The sequence below is a fragment of the Silurus meridionalis genome, chromosome 1, assembly GCF_014805685.1.
Source record: "Silurus meridionalis isolate SWU-2019-XX chromosome 1, ASM1480568v1, whole genome shotgun sequence".
NCBI lineage: Eukaryota > Metazoa > Chordata > Actinopteri > Siluriformes > Siluridae > Silurus > Silurus meridionalis.
This window is the reverse complement of record NC_060884.1, coordinates 9,212,892-9,230,567: the sequence shown is the minus strand read 5'-3', so window position 1 is coordinate 9,230,567 and position 17,676 is coordinate 9,212,892. Positions and strand designations below refer to the sequence as shown.

General features: G+C 36.4%; 1 protein-coding gene across 1 annotated transcript; it reads left to right on the top strand.

The window, feature by feature from the left end:
- Nucleotides 1–1,076: 1,076 nt before the first annotated feature.
- Nucleotides 1,077–17,374, top strand: prelid3b (PRELI domain containing 3). Its single transcript, XM_046859460.1, has 6 exons — nt 1,077–1,183; nt 10,163–10,331; nt 10,718–10,807; nt 11,033–11,103; nt 16,562–16,664; nt 17,174–17,374. The coding sequence occupies exons 1-6, from the start codon at nt 1,152–1,154 to the stop codon at nt 17,288–17,290; spliced, it is 582 nt and encodes a 193-aa protein (XP_046715416.1). The 5' UTR covers nt 1,077–1,151; the 3' UTR covers nt 17,291–17,374.
- The last annotated feature ends 302 nt before the right edge of the window (nt 17,375–17,676 follow it).

The following is a 17,676-nucleotide window of genomic DNA, read 5'->3' as shown; positions in this document are numbered from 1 at the left end:
AATTTGAGTTTGACACCCCTGGTCTAAAGGATCCGCATTTCGTTTTATCTTTGCCCCCTTTAGGCATAGATGATATTACCACCTCCGCTATTTTTTATAATTTTTGGTTTTGGTCCTTAATTCTATGAATTGTATTTTCTTCAAATTTCTTCCTCAAAATGTCCTCATTAAATTAGGTCTATCTTTATAATATTTCTGTTTTAAGAACATCAGATTCTTCTTTACTTCTTGGATGGCCGCGTTATTAATTGTGTTCTTAATTTTCTTCATTCACTTGTTAGGGTTGCTTGGTTTTGGGGTGAAATTTGTTTTTTTGCATGATAAAGAAGCTAATCAAAATTAAACAAATATTTTTATAAAATCGGGAAACAAGGAAGAGCTGAAAACTGTCCAGAGAGAACTGAGAAAGAAGATCAGGAAAGGAAAAGCATGCTACAGGAGGAAGTTGGAGGATCAGCTGCAGCTAAACAATGTCAGTGGTGTGTGTAAGAGGGGCTCAAAGCCATCACTGGTCATAAGAAGCCCAGCTCTCAGACTGAGGTTGACCAGAAGTTGGTAAATGATCTGAATCTATTCTTTAACAAATCTGTTAAAAGTTTTAATCCAAAAACGTTTTAATCCAAAACATAGTTTACATCGGGAAATACTAAAATAAAGCAGTGTCATATTGAAAAAATTTCTAAACATTTTGACTATCTTGTTCGCAAACAATGATAAAAGGACTTGTTATTTTGATGGTAATGATATGTTCATTGTCACAAATACTTAATTTTGAAAAAAGAACTAAGGCAAAAAAACAGGCTTTTGCAAAAAAAATCCAATGTTCATTCATCAATGTTTCAAGTTTGTACACATTGTTTTGAGAATGCACTTACTGATTTGCAAATCTTAAGGATGATTCGAGAAATGCTCCAAAGCAACTGAGAAAAACTGTAATAAAACCAAACATCTGTGATGACTTTACGAGTAGAAATTTCAGGTGTTGCAGGTGTATAATGGTTGGAGGTCTGGAATTACGATTTACGATAACTCGAGTCGAATAACTCCCCAGTCCAGTAGGTGGCGAAACAGCTTGCTGATAACTGAATCAAAACGAAGAAGAAAAGAAACGTATTTGCCGGTCAAGTCCTTAGAAGCGACCACAAACCACGATGAAGATCTGGACGTCAGAACACGTTTTCAGGTTAGTAATGTATGATAGCCAACAAATCACACAGTTTGTCAAACAGTGTGCTAGCTAGTGGCAATATGCTGAATATGTATTATATATATATATATATATATATATATATATATATATATATATATATACACACACACGAGTGTGTATGTATGTATAGTTTATTTAAAACTTCCGCTTTCCTATTTGATTGGTTTCTCTATCTCTGTTGTTAATAAACCAATCTAACAGAAGTTTTAAATTGTTTATTAGAATAGGTTCAGTGATGACAACGGATGGGCACGCTGTGTAGAAGTGATGTGTTTCACCGTTGCTTTAATCACACTTTAAATGGGTATTTCACAATTGTGCTAAAACTGTACAGATTAAAGTGGAACACTATGCAGTGGGCAAGAACTGAGAGGGGTCACCTTTCACCAGAAAGTGCATAGGGTACATTCAGTCTCTTGCAGCCATATTGCGTCGTAGGCGTTTTTCCTTACGTATAATTCGTTGTGCCTTGCTATTCTGTTTAAGTAACGTAATCAATATTAAGAGCAAACCCCTGATAAAATCCCCCGATTGTCCTTTTTATGTCGTCACGTCACGATAACGCAAAACCAACAAATTGGCTTTTATACTTTTACGTTAAAGCGCATCGGCATATTTGCGTCATGTGAGTTGGATCATGCGTAAAGTGGGAACGCAGAGATGTGTTGACGCGCCGTGTGGCTACTCGATCCGCACCGGAAACACGTTTAGTACTGCGCATGTGCAAAAATGTGTCTACTTCCTGTCTGAAAGTATGTCGAAATAATATGGCAGTTTCGGGTATTTATAATACTGTTGACACTACCCGATCCGTACCGGGAATGGTTATTGACTGGTGATTTCTCTTGATTTTGTAATACACTTTTTTTTTTTTTTTTTGAAAAATATATAAATAAAAACTATATTGATTAAAATAAGTGATTGATTAAATTAATCAAATAGAAATAAATAGAAAATTGTAATTTAATTACATTTGATAGACTCCATTCAAGTAATGGTACAGATGTGTGTGTGTGTGTATATACATGTTTTAATATTTAGTTTACTAAAGATGTACTTATTTCAGCATATTTTAGCAAATGTCTGCATTTAAGAAACACACAGATATTTATTTATTCAAATGAATTCATTCCTTGTGTTTAATGATATTCATTAATTCACTCTTTCCCTCAGTTTTTTACTCACTCTATTTATTTAAATGATTGAATGAATGAATAAATAAATAAAAATTGCATGCTTCTTAAATGCAGACATTTAAGTATGCTAAAAAAAGTCGAACGTATTGTTTAGAAATTAAAGATTGATTGTACAACACACTTATACGCATCTGTATTACCCAAATGGGGTCTAACACATCATCATCTTTCGGCTTCTCCCATTAGGGGTCGCCACAGTGGATCATCCGACACCATACCACCCTGTCTTCTCCATCTGCCTCTTTCACACCAACTACCTGCATGTCTTCCCTTACCACATCCATGAACCTCCTCCTTGGCATTCCTCTTTTCCTCCTTCCCGGTGGCTCCATCCTCAGCATTCTTGTACCAATATAACTCATGTCCCTCCTCTGCACGTCTCATTTCTAATCCTGTCCATCCTCGTCACTCCCAACAAAAGTATTTAGTATTTAATGTGTTCAGCTCTGCCCTCCCTCTCATTCACACACATGTACTCTGTCTTATTCCTACTGACTTTCATTCTCCTTCTCTCTAGCACATATCTCCACCTCTCCAGGCTCTTCTCAACCTGCTCTTTACTCTCACCACAAATCACAATATCATCCGCAAACATCATGGTCCACAGAGTCTCCTGTCCGACCTTGTCCGTCAACCTGTCCATTACCCTCTCTTATAATCTCCCTTTTTTTTAAAGATCGGTACCAGCACACTCCAAAGTCCTGTTAAACAATCTTTTTAAAAACTCCACTGCCATCTCTCCTAAACATCTCCTTGCTGCTACCGGTATGTCATCAGGTCCTGCCGACTTTCTACTCTTCATCCTCTTAATCGCTGCTCTCACTTCCTCCTTACTAATCCTATCCACTTAGTGCTTCACAATCTCCACACTATCCAACCTTCTCTCTGTCTGACCTCTACTCTGAATCTCATACTACAGTCTTCCTCCTTTTAGTTTCCACCATCTTATTCTTCTTTCAGGCCTCACTCTCCTCCTCTTCTTCAGCTTCAAAACCATCCTACATACCACCATCCGATCCAGTCTAGCTACACTGTCCCCTGCCAACACCTTAGTCTCCAAGCTCCTTCAGGTCGCATCTCCTACATAGAACATAGTCCACCTGTGTACACCTGCTTCCACACTTTTACGTCACCCTATGCTCCTCCTTCTTCTTAATGTGTTCACCGCTGCCATTTCCATCTTTTCAGATCTACCTTTAAATCTACTACTATCTGCCCTTCCACTTTCCTTTCCTTAAGACCATACCTACCCATCACCTCTGTTCCCTTCACCTACATGCCTATTAAAGCCGATCCTCCTCTCCATCTTCTCCTTCGGCCAACAGTAGCCCAATTTCCACCGGTACCCTGTTGGCTAACAATACCTGTGGCAGTCGTTGCTAACGTTGTCTTGACCAATCTGTGATCCACATAATTGATTTGGCACATGTTTTATGCTGGATCCTAACACAACCCTCTTCATTTATCCGGGCTTAAGACCTGCCCTAAGAGTGCGCTGGCTTGTGCAAACCTAATGGCTGGTTTGGTGTCTAACACACAAATTAATCTATTTATTTATTACATTTTATTCAATTAAACTTTTGCCAATTTGAATTAATATAATTGATTAGGAAGGTGCATTTATATCAAGAGAATCACTAGGAAAGAACTATTCCCGGTACGGATTGGGTAGTGTCAACAGTAATATAAATATCAGAAACTGCCGAAAATTGTTTTGACGTACTTCAGACAGGAAGGAGATGCATATGCACAGTACAAATAGTGTTTCCAGTACAGATCGAGTAGTGACTCAGTCTCTCCACGAACTCAGCTTTGAGCATCCCTTTGGTACTGATTGGTTAGTGAAGAGGCAGATCTGATTTCTTATTCTTATTAAGCCTTTTTGTGCCTGAATTATTAAATCACAAAGAAGGGGGGGTTGATTGGTTTATTTTGACTTTTAAATAAGTGGAAAAACCATGGCAATTACTTTTTAAAAATTATTTTTTATTTTTTGAGGGAGTTACAGTGAAGGAAAAATTTTTGATCCCCAGCTGATTTTGTAAATTTACCCCTTACAAAAAAATTAACAGTCTAGAATTGTATGGTAAGTTTTTATTTTAGAGAGAGAGAGAGAGAGAATATCCAGGAAAAAAATATATAAATGTATATTATGTATTAATTAATTTGTATTTGAACGAGTGAAATAGTATTTCATACCCTTCCAACCAACAAGAATTCTGACCTCCACACACCCAAATTAGTCCTGTCTATTTAGGAACGTACACCAAGTATGCCGCTTAAAGTGGGTTATTGAGTGTTTAACAAGAATGAAACATTTCAATGCCACTTGACATGCTTGGCAAATGTACTTTTTTGTTCTTTTTTTTCTGGCATGCTGTTCATACTAGTGATTGTTTTCATGAACAATTTGTTCATTTTTAACGAGTCTTTAATGTGACCGGAGTAGTAAGTAGTGAGTCACATAAAATAAAAGTTTCAAAGATTGATATGTTAATTTTCTAATGGATGTGCATGAGCAAAGCATTGGCAAATCTTTATGTACAGGAAACAGTCTAATTATGCTCTTTGGAGCATAACGTCCACTGTATTGGACAGATGTATTTTGTCACAAGAACAAATATACAAGAAAAATATATTCCAACCTGGATACAAGAAAATCTAACACCTAAATTAGCTTAAAAATAATTTTTCCTTTTTTTTTTTTTTTGAGAATAAAAGCAATTTACTATTATTTATTTATAACTCAATTATTTAAGTACTTAGTGCATCTTCTCTTCCCACTGACATTTTGAATGTATTATACAATATCTCAAAACTGCACAGTGATACAAATACAGCATTTATATGCAATCGTAGACAAGGCTTTGAGAGTTCAGGAAATGGTGGTTGGGACATGATACTGCAACTTAAGTGATTCAAAATGAGGGTTAATATCTGTCTAGTACAGGGCTCGGCAACCCGCGGCTCCGGAGCCGCATGCGGCTCTTTCATCCCTCTTCTGCGGCTCCCTGTGGCTTTGGAAAATAAATAATGAGTATTTAATTAAAATGTATTTTATTTTAGTTCGTTAGTTTTTAAAATGTAATTCTAAATTTGAAGATTTTGGTGATCTTGTAAAATCTAAATAAAACGTGTTAAAGTTTTTTGTCGCTCTTCATATGCGTCACAACCGCTAATGTGCGACACCCACCGGCACGCGACTTCTTAAACTTTGGTTGACGGCACACAGAAGAGGACGGCATTTTTGGTTTGCTGCCGGTGGATAATTTATGTTCGGCGTTCTTTTCATAAATACAAGAAGGACTCAAATAGACATTGAGTATTTTACTTGAAAGTAACCTTCAACCCAATGTCTTTTTTTTTAAGGAGTTCAAATTTTTTTTGTTGCATGCAGAAATGTAATTTCATTCATGGAGTGTTTTTAGTTCATTGATTTCATAAATGCACCACATTATGGTTTGATTATTGAGCATAAATAGCATAAAGGCAAAAAAAAAAACGTTACATGTAGTGTTATTTCAATTTAAATGTCAAAAGGGTTTTGTGACTCCCAGTGTTTTCTTTTCTGTGGGAAACAGGTCCAAATGGCTCTTTGTGTGGTGAAGGTTGCCGACCTCTGGTCTAGTAATACTGTTGAAAGTACATATAAAGTATAAACAAAGTATAAATAATGCATTTTTCCTAATTGCATATAGGATTTTGTGTCCAATATTATTTTAAATAAAATCAAAAACCTTTGTTACATAATCAGTTTTGATTCTCATTCAAACGTGTCACGCTGAGATATGATTGTTCTGTTTTTTTTTTTGCGGATAGACATTCCTAACCGGAAACGGGTGGGGCATTCCTTTCCCTAGAGGAAATTTTATTTTTTACTGAAAAAAGTGTAATAAGTGTACTAAGTTGGTGCATAAACTGATTATTGATGTGCAATCTGTAATGCTTTTCTGCTCAGCACAGTTGTAAAGAATGTTTATGGAGTCTGAGTGGTGTTTTGGGCCCCTTGAGAGATTTTGACATGCTCTTACGTTTGGTTCTTTTTAGTTGCTTTTAAATATATTATTGACAAAAGACTTATTACACTGTATTTAGCACAAACTGGGCTACCATAATATGTAAACAACTTGTGTCTGTTTGTATTTTTGACAAAATAAGGTTTATGCGTGCTTTTTGAAAAAGCAAAAAAAAACTCACTGAAATAAGGCCACAAAACCTATAGTAAACATGTTTTCACTGTTTTCAAAACTTTTTGGGAACAGATCTTCTAATGTAGGTTATCTTTTTTAATCATGTGAAAAATCATCCTGCCTGCTCATTCACATTAAACAATACATTGATTTAAAATTTAAGACACTTTCTACTTTGAAAGGCCATATGCGAAGAGGCGTCGACATGCTGTGAATTACAGCTTTGTAGACAATGGGTCGCATAATGAGCTGTGGATCACTGAGCCAGGATCTGAGTGAGAAGTACAGTACTACAAGAAAGAATGTTTCCTTTGTGGTTTATTTAAAGTACACATTAGCAAGGACAGCATTAAAAAGGGAATTGTGTAACAATAACACAATACAGTAGAGTAGTTAAAAAATGTAAGTAAAAAATTGCATCAAAAATCCCTGTGCCACTTTTGAAAGCAGTTCCTGTTTAACTGAAGACACAGGTGAACATCACATGCCAGGCATTTCCATGGTGTTTTGTGGCGCTTACCATGCAATATTTTGCAATGTACACAGCTCTTGCGGCCAGCAGTGGCAACATTTCTGACATCAGAGGACAGTTCAGATCCTGGAACTGGTACATGACCAGAGTTGGTCCGTTTTTGCACTACTTTCTGTGTGACGCTACAAAGCTCGGCAATAAGTTGTTCCATAAATTGTTTATGGGACACGTTACCATACAGTTCTTGTGTAGTATTGTAACAGTTGATCAGACAGGTCAACGCCTCCCATGTGCTGGTTGTATGCAGTTACAAGTGCAGTGCATGGAAATGTCTTTGTTTCCCATTTACCTTGTAATTTCACCCTCCTCTGCACAGTGTCTCCTGTATATGCAGAATGAATAGTGGAACACAATGAGACCTCTCGTGTGTCCATCCACTTCACAAATACAAGAGGCCCATCCCGAATTCACCTGATGGATCCCCTAGGAGTGTTTTTAGAGAGAGAATTATCTGCATAACCTCAACAATATTTAGGGCATACAATTACAAACTGTTAATGTTACAAATTAAAAGATATTGGTGGATATTTGTTGTAACATTAAAAGGCAATGCTGACAAAAGCTAGGCAGAGATGTCTACAAACAATATCAGTTTTATATGTTCAGAATTTAAGACTTAATAACTTACTCATCGTAGCAACTTGCTGGAAAGTCCTTGTGTCCAGTTGCAGCTCATTATCTGATAATGACCTGAGGTGGAAAGTCTGTGCTTCTACTTGGTTTCACATGATTTATATTCATATGGAAAAATGTTTTTTTTTATTTCACCGACTTATTCTAAAACTACATACTTTAAGCTGTCTAAAGATATATATTTTTTTATTTCCGTGTGTCAGATATTGGCCGAGTTTCAGCGCTTTTTAATGACGTGTTTCTAAACGAACATCACGCAGACAAAAGCGACAGATGGCGCACCCTGACTATTTTATTTATTTTTAAAAAATACAACGTTTTGTTTATATAGTGGGCATACACAAATGAAAGTAGACCCTTTACAGATTTAAATGATGTATTACTTTTGACATGTTTTATCAAATATGACAGAGCAGTTTAAGCTCTTTTTGCTGGCATCTGGAAAAAAAAAGCACGTTTGGGCGCCGGCGGCGAATCAGACACCAGAGGGTTAAGTTTAGACTCTCTGTAATCTCTAACCAGTCCTGTTGCTCTAATCTTTTTGATCCTGCTGATCTTTTTTGTGCCTCATTTGGTGTAAACTCTAGAGATTGTAAATTCTCATAAAATTAGCATTTCCTGAAATTCTATAAGCAGCAATGCTATGGTTAGTCATGTCATAATTGGACACGGCTAATTGGTTCATCACAAAAGTGCATAAATGAGTGTGCACAGGTGTTCTAATAAAGTAGGCTATGAGTGTCTTTAAGTGAAGGTCAGAGTTTCCGATGTTAGTTTCCAGCCCTTCCAATGTAAGCGAATAGCCTGGCTGCTTATTCCTTATTAATATGACTGCAAAGCTGGCATATTTGTGATGTAATTGGCCATTTAGTGCTGACAAGGTCTTTACTATAAATAACAATCTCATATATTTGAGTTAGAATCTAGAGGTTATGACTGTTGTTTTATCTGGTACTTATCCCCATTTTTCTGATGTTACCTGAGACATTGTCTGCCACTTAGTGGACACATTGTATTAATGAAGCAGACATTATTTTTTTTGTTTCAATGGTGAAATCACTAAATTTATTTTCTTTAACATAAATGGATATTTAATTTTTAAATACAATAATTGTTGTAAATAACAATCAATTATTGGCTCAACCTATTGTCTCCAATTAATTCCACTATATGACAAAAGGTTTATGTTAATCTGACCACCTCCTTCAGGTTGCGTCTCCTGCATACATTGTCCACCTGGGTGCACCTTTCTTCTCTCTTATACATCACCCTATGATCCCCCTTCTTTAAATCAGTACTTACCACTTCTATTTTATTCCTTTTAGCAAAAATCTACCACCATCACATCCTCATCACCTCTGTTCCCTTCACCAACTTGCCCATTAAAGTCTGCCATAATCACCAATCTTTCTTTAATAAGTACACTCTCCACCACTTAATCTAACTCACTCCAGAATTTTTCCTTCTTCTCCATCTCACAACCCACTTATGGAGCATAGGCATTGATGACATTTACCTTCACCAATTCCAGCTTCATGTTCATTACCCTATCAAAAAGTCTCTTCAACTCCACTACACCTACACTTCCATCCTTTTAGCAAAATCTACCACCATCTGCCCTTCCACATTCCTCTCCTTAAGGCCATACCTACCCATCACCTCTGTTCCCTTCGCCAACATGCCCATTGAAGTCTGCCCCAATCACCAATCGTTCTTTCCTAGGTACACCATCTACCACTTCATCTAATTCACTCCAGAATCTTTCCTTCTCCTCCATCTCTCAGCCAACTTGTGGAGCATAGGCACTGATGACATTTATCATCATCCCTTCAACCTCCAGCTTCATGTTCATCACTCTGTCAGAAACTCTCTTCACCTCCACTACACTCCTACTGTACTCTTCCTTCAGGATCACCCCTACACCATTTCTCTTTCCAGCCAACACCATGATAGAACAGTTTAGACCTTCAATGTTCCTGGCCTTACTCCCTTCTCCATCATATCGGCTAACTCTCTCTCTTTGAGTCATAGTACCAACATTTAAAGGACCCACCCTAACCTCCACTCTCCTCCACTTTCCACTCTCTGTAGACATCTTTCTCCTCTTCTTTTCCTCTGTAGAGTAGCCCAATTTCCACCTGTACCCGGTTGGCTAACGATACCTGTGGGCAGTCGTTGCTAACCCAGGTCTCGACCAATCTGGTATGAAATTCTGGTTCGTGATCCTCATATTGCTACATTTAACACTGGATGCTCTTCCTAACACAACCCTCCCCTTTATCTGGGTTTGGGACCATCACTAAGTGTGTATTGGCTTGTGCAACCCCAATTACTTGGTTTGCAAACAGAACAAAACGGTTTTAATAATTTTTTTTTTTTTTTTTTTTTTTTTTTTTTACAGCCACCCATGGGAGACGGTTACCAAAGCAGCTATGCAGAAGTACCCCAACCCCATGAACCCTAGTGTATTTGGTGTAGATGTGTTGGACCGAAGAGTGGACCAACAAGGCCGGCTTCACAGCAAACGCTTGCTCAGCACAGAATGGGGCCTTCCATCTATAGTCAATTCAGTAAGAGCATTCTCTCAATTTTTGTATTGTTTGTCAATATTGTCATTTGGTTCTGTTTCAATAGCAGTTTTATTGTGCATTTTGTTTGTTTACACATTGCATGTTTGGTACATCAATGAATATACTAGGGCTGCAGTTTGTTAATTGCATCTGTTTTTTCCTATATTTCTTTCTGTAAAAAAAAAATTATAAAGTAAAATCAAGATATAGGTGAATCAAGATATAGGTGTTCCCAGGTTAGTGAAAATGACCCAATGGGTGGAAGAACAGTAATGACAATCCTATCTTCCTACTGACAAATAGCTATTCAGTTACACTTTACTATCTATTATCACTTTTCTTGGTACCTGTTATCATAATGACTTACTTATTCCTTCTTTCTACAGATCATTGGTAATGCACGTGCATGTACATATGTTGAAGAGCATTCTCTTGTGGACCCCAAAGAGAAGACTTTGGAGCTTAAGTCTTCAAATGTATGAACACAATATTTTATTCCTATCAAAAGGTGTAAAACATGGAGAAAAACAAACATTTTATTAAAACAAGTCAATTCTTTCTTTCTTTATTTATAATTCTACAATAACGCAAATTGTCAATATCCTAATGTTTTACTCAAATTCCAAATTTTAAACTAATATTCTTCTTGTTTAAGGAGACATGCAAATATTAAATCTATGCTTTTTATGTATGTTTCCCAGATTACATTTACCAACATGGTGTCTGTAGATGAAAGGCTTGTCTACAAACCACATCCAAATGACCCACTAAAGTAAGACTAATATATAATGAATTTTTTTGTAAAGCATTTTTATGTTACAGCATTTCTTCCCACCTGCTTATGTGTACTTGGTATACTAAATCTGTTTTTTTAGTTTTTTGCTGTTATAATATCTTGCACACTTTTGGGAAAGCTTTCCCCTACAGTGCATCTAGAAAGTTTTCACAGCGCTTCACTTTTTCCCTATTTTTTGTATTTGCCTTATTCCAAAATGGATTAAATTCCTTATTTTCCTTAAATTTCTACAAACATAATGACACAATAAAAGTTGATCATCCTTTGTTTTAAACTTGATTGGCGTCTACCTGTGGTAAATTCAGTTGTTTGCACATGATTTGTAAATGCACACACCTGTCTATATAAGGTCCCACAGTTATGTCGAAGCACAAACCAAGCCATGAATTCCAAGGAGATTTCTGTAGACCTCAGAGACAGGATTGTATGGAGGCACAGATCTGGGTAATTGTACAGAAAAAGTTCTGCAGCATTGAAGGTTCAAATGAGCACAGTGGCCTCAATCATCTGTAATTGAAAGAATTTTGTAGCCACCAGGACTCTTCCTAGAGCGGGCCTCCTGACCATACTGAGCGATCAGGGAGAAAGGCCTTAGTCAGGGAGGTGACCAAAAGCCAAATTGTCACTCTGAAAGTGCTTAAGCATTTCTCTGTGGAGAGAAACTTTCAGAAAAACAACTATCTCTGCTGCACTTCACAAGTCAGGCCTGTATAGTAGAGTGGCCAAATGGAAGTCACTCCTCAGTTAAAGGCATATGACACTCCCACCTGGAGTTTGCCAAAAGGCACCTAAAGGACTCTTAGACTTCATGTCTGAAGGAAACCAGGCACCACTCATCATCTGGCCATTACCATCTCTACAGTGAAGCATGGTGGTGGCTGTATCATGCTGTGGGGAGATGAGTCAGGATTGATGGAAAGATGAATGCAGAGTCGTGTACAGAATGTACAGAGACTAGAGGTGGGAAGTAACAAAGTACAAATACTCCGTTATACTTAAGTAGGTTTTTTTGGTATCGGTACTTTACTTCACTTTGTTTTTCAGAAAACTTTTTACTTTTACTCATTACATTTTTACACAAATGTGTACTTTCTACTTCTTACATTTTCAAAACAGGCTTGTTACTTTAGTTTTAATCCATTGATTTGGTAAAATGTCTATTTAATTTTTTTTCCACTGCGCACCGATTTCAGCCCATCAACCCGATTTCCTGTCATTGCGTTTTTTTTTTTTTTTTTTATCCACTGGTGTATGTCCTGGTTCTCACTCACCACAGATGTAGACTAGTTTACAAAGCAGGGCAGAAAGCAACAAGAAGTAAAGCTAAAGTTAATGAGACAGAGGGAGTCAGTGATATAAACATGACTGAGAACAGAGACATTCCTGATCACCTGTTCATCATCTTTTCTCTGCTTGTGTTCTATCTGTGGATGTTCAGCCTGGACACATTCATTAGGTAACAAAATTTAATTAGTTTTGTATTATATAGATTAGGCTTTTAAAATTCAAACTTTTAATTAAATACAAAATTTTATTAACACACTATCAATTCAGTGCACATTTGTTTTACCATTTTTATAAAAAAAAAAAAAAAAAAAAACATAACTAAATATAAAAGAGGCAAATTTAAAACCTTCAGCACAACATACACAATCTTCACGATGTCCTTTCTTTACTTATATATAAAATTAAATAAATAAACTCCACCGAAAAATATTTGTAATCAGTAAACATTTTTTGTATTTATATTGCAAGTCTCAAGTCAAACGCCAAAGCCGCCATGATTCACACGTTTTGTAACATACATTTGCATAAAACACAAAATTTCCCAACGTTTTTAACGGACCAGTTTCATGTCCGACTATATTTTCACGGACCGGCCTTTAAGGTGTGACTGATAAATACAACAAAATAAAATGATACGACCAGCATTAAAAACTGGTATTTTCTAAATATAATTATAAAGGTGAATCCACTGTGTTGTTTTTTTTGTTAATTTTGCTAGCTTGGGGGTTTAAATTTAGCGGTAATGTATTATGTGTTACGGAGCAGCCTCTTTAAGAAGGTAGCGGATGTAGGTAAGACATGTATGTAAGACATTTGCATAAAGCATCCATATTTCTCCATGTTGCTTACAGTATTAAAAACATGAAGCATTAATATATGGTACATTTAGAACAGATAGAAATGTGTGATTTAAGTTGCAATTAAATATTTTAATCGATTGAGAGCCCTATTAATGACGGTCTTGTTGGTCTTGTTACCAGCATGACACTAAAACAGTTAGTTGTAATAACTACTTTTTAACTTAAGTACATGTCAGAACCCAAATGTCTTTACTTTTACTTGAGTAAAAATTTATAATCAGTACTTCAACTTTTATAGCCTTTATTTGTCATATATACAGTTGAAACCAGATATTTGCATACACTTCAGAAAAAAACACAAACTTTTTTTTCTTTACTGTCATACATTAAATCAGAGTAAACTTTTTCTGTTTTAAATCAATAGATATTAAAATTATTTGCATTTGTTAAATGTCAGAATCGAGCGAGGGATAATTTTTATGTATTTTCAGTGTCGCTCACAAATTTTCTATGGGATTGATATCAGGGCTTTGTGATGGCCACCAATACCTTGACTTTGTTGTCCTGAAGCTGCTTTGTAACTAATTTGGAGGTCATTGTCCATTTGGAAGACACATTTGCGCCCAAGCTTTAACTTCCTGGCTGATGTATTCAGATGTTGCTTAATTATATCCACATAATTTTCTTTTCTCATGATGCCATCTATTTTGCCATCATTATAATCACATTATACTACCACCCCCTACTTGACAGTTGGATGGTGTTCTGAGGCTTCAAAGCTTCGCCCTTTTTCCTCCAAATATACCGTTTATCATTATGGCCGAACAGTTCAATTTTTGTTTCGTCAGACCACAGGACATGTCTCCAGAAATTAAGATTTTTTTCCCTCATGTGCAGTTGCAAACTGTAGTGTCATTTTTATGGTGGTTTTGAAGTAATGGCTTTCTCCTCCCAGAGTAACCATTCAGCTCATGGCGGTACAGTATTCGTTTTACTGTGGATAATGACACTGTCTTACCAGTTTCAGCCAGCATCTTCACAAGATCTTTTGCTGTTGGCCTAGGGTTGATTTGCACATTTCACAACAAAAAACATTCCCTTTCTGGGCAGTATGATGGTTGTACATTCCCATGTTTTTTATACTTGCGTATTATTGTCTGAACGTGGGACCTTCAGGCATCTGGAAATTGCACCTAAGGATGAGCCATACTTGTGAAGGTCAACAATTCTTTTTCTGATGTCTTGGTGGATTTCTCTTGATTTTCCCATGATGTCAAAGAAAGAGGCTCTGTGCCTTTATATGCATCCACAGGTGCGCCACCAATTAACTCGAATGGAATCAATTAACCTATCAGAGGCTTCTTAAGCTCAGAATGGAATCATCTGGAGGTTTTTTTATTTAAAGGCACGATAAACTTAGTGTATGTATACTTCTGACTTTGATGAAAGTGATAAAATAAAAATACATAAAGATTCTCCCTTGCTCGATCCTGACATTTAACAAATGCAAAAAATGTTAATATTTATTGATTTAAAACAGAAAAAGTTTACTCTGATTTAATATGACAGTAATGAAACAAGTTTGTGCTTTTTTTCTGAAGTGTATGTAAATATCTGGTTTCAACTGTACATTACAGCACTGTGAAATTCGTTCTTCGCATATCCCAACTTGCTCAGAAGCTGGGGTCAGAGCGCAGGGTCAGCCATGATACGGCGCCCCTGCAGCACAGAGGGTTAAGCACCTTGCTCAAGGGTGGCAGTTTGGCGATACCGGGGCTTGAGCCCCCGACCTTCCGATCAGTAACCCAGCGCCTTAACCACTGAGCTACCACTCCCCCAAGTATTTTAAAACATTAGTATCTGTATTTCAACTTAAGTAAAGGATGCGTGTACTTTTGCCACCTCTGGCAGAGACATCCTTGATTAAAAGAAAATTGCTCCAGAGCATTCTGGACCTCGGACTGGGGCGACAGTTCATCTTCCAAAAGGACATTGACCCCCAAGCACACAGCCAAGATAACAAAGGAGTGGCTGTAGGACAACCAACCCAGCCAGAGCCCAGATTTTAACCCGATTGGAGAGATCTAAAAAATGGCTGTGCACTGACAATTTACAACCAACCTGTTGGAGCTTGAGAGGTCTGCAAAGAAGAATGTGAGAACTTCCCAAAAATAGGAGTGCCAAACTTGTAGCATTATACTCAAACAGCTTTGAGGCTGTAATTGTTTTTTTTGGTGTTTCAAAGTATTTGAAGGCTTTGAATACTTAATGTACGTGATTTTTGTTTTTTATTATTTATTTTATTTTTTTTTTACTTTAATAAATATGCAACAAATTCAAACAAACTTTTCACGTTGTCATTATGGGGTATTGTTTGTAGAATTTTGAGGAAATTATTCCATTTTGGAATAAGGCTGTAATAACAAAATGTGGAAAAAGTGACGCGCTGTGAATACTTTTACGGGATGCACTGTAGATTTTAGCAAACATCTGTGAGGATTTGCCCATTTAGCCACAAGAACATTAGCGAGGACAAACACTGTTTGTTGGGCCTGGAGTACAGTTGGCATACATCCTGAAGGTGTTCAGTAGAGTAATAATCAGAGCTTTATGCAGGTCATTCAAGTTTTTCTCATTTTTCTTTTTCTTTTTATTAGTTTTTTATATATATAGTATATTTACCCTTTCCCAGGCTGAGATTAGCTTTGGGGTTGTCCGACCTTTTCTTACGATGTCTAGCTTTTCTTGAAAATGTTTTTTTAAGTATGTCCGCGACCAAATCAATTACTCTTCCTCTATAGGCATAAAATGTCTCTGATTTATTAATGTGTGCAGCACGATAGCTTTTGCTAGTCGAACTTGGCTGTAACAGTTTCCCTCTGACCAACCAATCATAGGACTGGAAAAATGCTGACTCTACTCTGGGCCAGCTAGTGTTGGAACTCAGAACCCGTCTCTGAGCAGACACATCAGGGGTGGATTCTTTGTTGCACTAGCTTGCCCTGTGAGGCGAATATGAAATCTGATTGGTTAAAGAAACCGAGATATTTATTAAGGACACTATGGTTAAAAAAAATGGATATTTTTTTAGAAAAAATACAAAATAGTCTCTTAAAAGCACCCTTGAATGCAATCTGAGCATTATGGCAAATAAAATTTAACTTTTTACATTCTTTCTTGGATTTTCTTTTAAGAGTTTGAAATATGGAGAGGTCCTTGACAAACAAGTATGTTAGTTGTTAACCTTGCCATGAGCCTGAACTACTGAGAAAAGCCTGGTCCTTAACATATTGTCTTAAAATTTGGTAATTTTACTGATACTAATAGTGTTTCATTACATTTTTCAGGACTGTGCTAACCCAGGAGGCCATCATCTCTGTGAAAGGAGTCAGTTTAAGCAGTTACCTAGAGGGGCTTATGGCAAACACTATCTCAACTAATGCTGGAAAGGTTGGGATGATTGGCTGTTGTTTTGCTATTGTAAAATGTTGTGATTTAAAATTGAGGTTGGTTGGATGTTTTATGTGGATCATTTTGCAAATTAAGACTTAATGTTTTTTTTTTAATGTCTGGAAAGATTATAGGCAATATAATTTGACAAATCCAGGTAATTGCACTGGTTAGTTTTAAACAAATAGACTTAACCTTTTCTGTTTTCCTACAATTCTTTGTTTTTTTTTTTTTTTTTTTTTAGTTTTTGCTCTGTTATTTCTACTATGCTCAATTTTAAATCAATTATGGTGGTATAAAGGCTTACCTTATGAAAACTGTCACTGACCAAGTTCTTGTTGGCCTGGCTAAATATGCAGACTAACAATCTGCTAAGGTGCTAACCCTTACAGAGAGAAATTGATTTTGCAGTCATTAATAATCAATCTTCACAATTAAAATATTATGGTTACCTTTATTTATCTCTTCCATGACCTGTGTTTTTATTGTGGTGCTTTTTCTTGCTGCAGGGCCGTGAAGCAATGGAGTGGGTTATCAGGCGTCTGAACGCAGAGTTTGAGGAGCTAACTCTTACAGCAAGAGGCACAATGAGGAAATCCATGGCTGCAGCAGTAATAGAAAAATGAATTTGCAAGTCTCTGCATCTAACATTTTTTTTCTTGTGGACCACCTCACAGAGGAAATGAGAAAAGATGCAGATCTTATCTCAATCTTTAGTTGTGTGTTTTTTTTTTTTTTTTTTTTTTTTTTTTTGTGGTTCTCATTAATTTATCTCTTTTATATATATATATATATATATATATATATATATATATATATATATATATATATATATATATATATATTTTGCATTAGTGGAGTTCTCCCCCTCTTCCTTGTGCAATTGTTATATTCTATATTAGAGGCTAAAAGGAAAGGTAATCACTTTTTTTTAATATTGAAAACAGTCTGTTAGCACTGGAAAAACAGTGGTTTTGACTGTTGTGTATTTAACACAGCACACCTTTCTTTT

Excerpts from the sequence above, each read along its gene's own strand:
- prelid3b (XM_046859460.1), top strand. The coding sequence starts at position 1,152 with ATGAAGATCTGGACGTCAGAACACGTTTTCAG. Across the intron at positions 10,808-11,032 it reads TGGAGCTTAAGTCTTCAAAT|ATTACATTTACCAACATGGT; the intron begins GTATGAACACAA and ends TATGTTTCCCAG. Across the intron at positions 16,665-17,173 it reads TCTCAACTAATGCTGGAAAG|GGCCGTGAAGCAATGGAGTG; the intron begins GTTGGGATGATT and ends TTCTTGCTGCAG.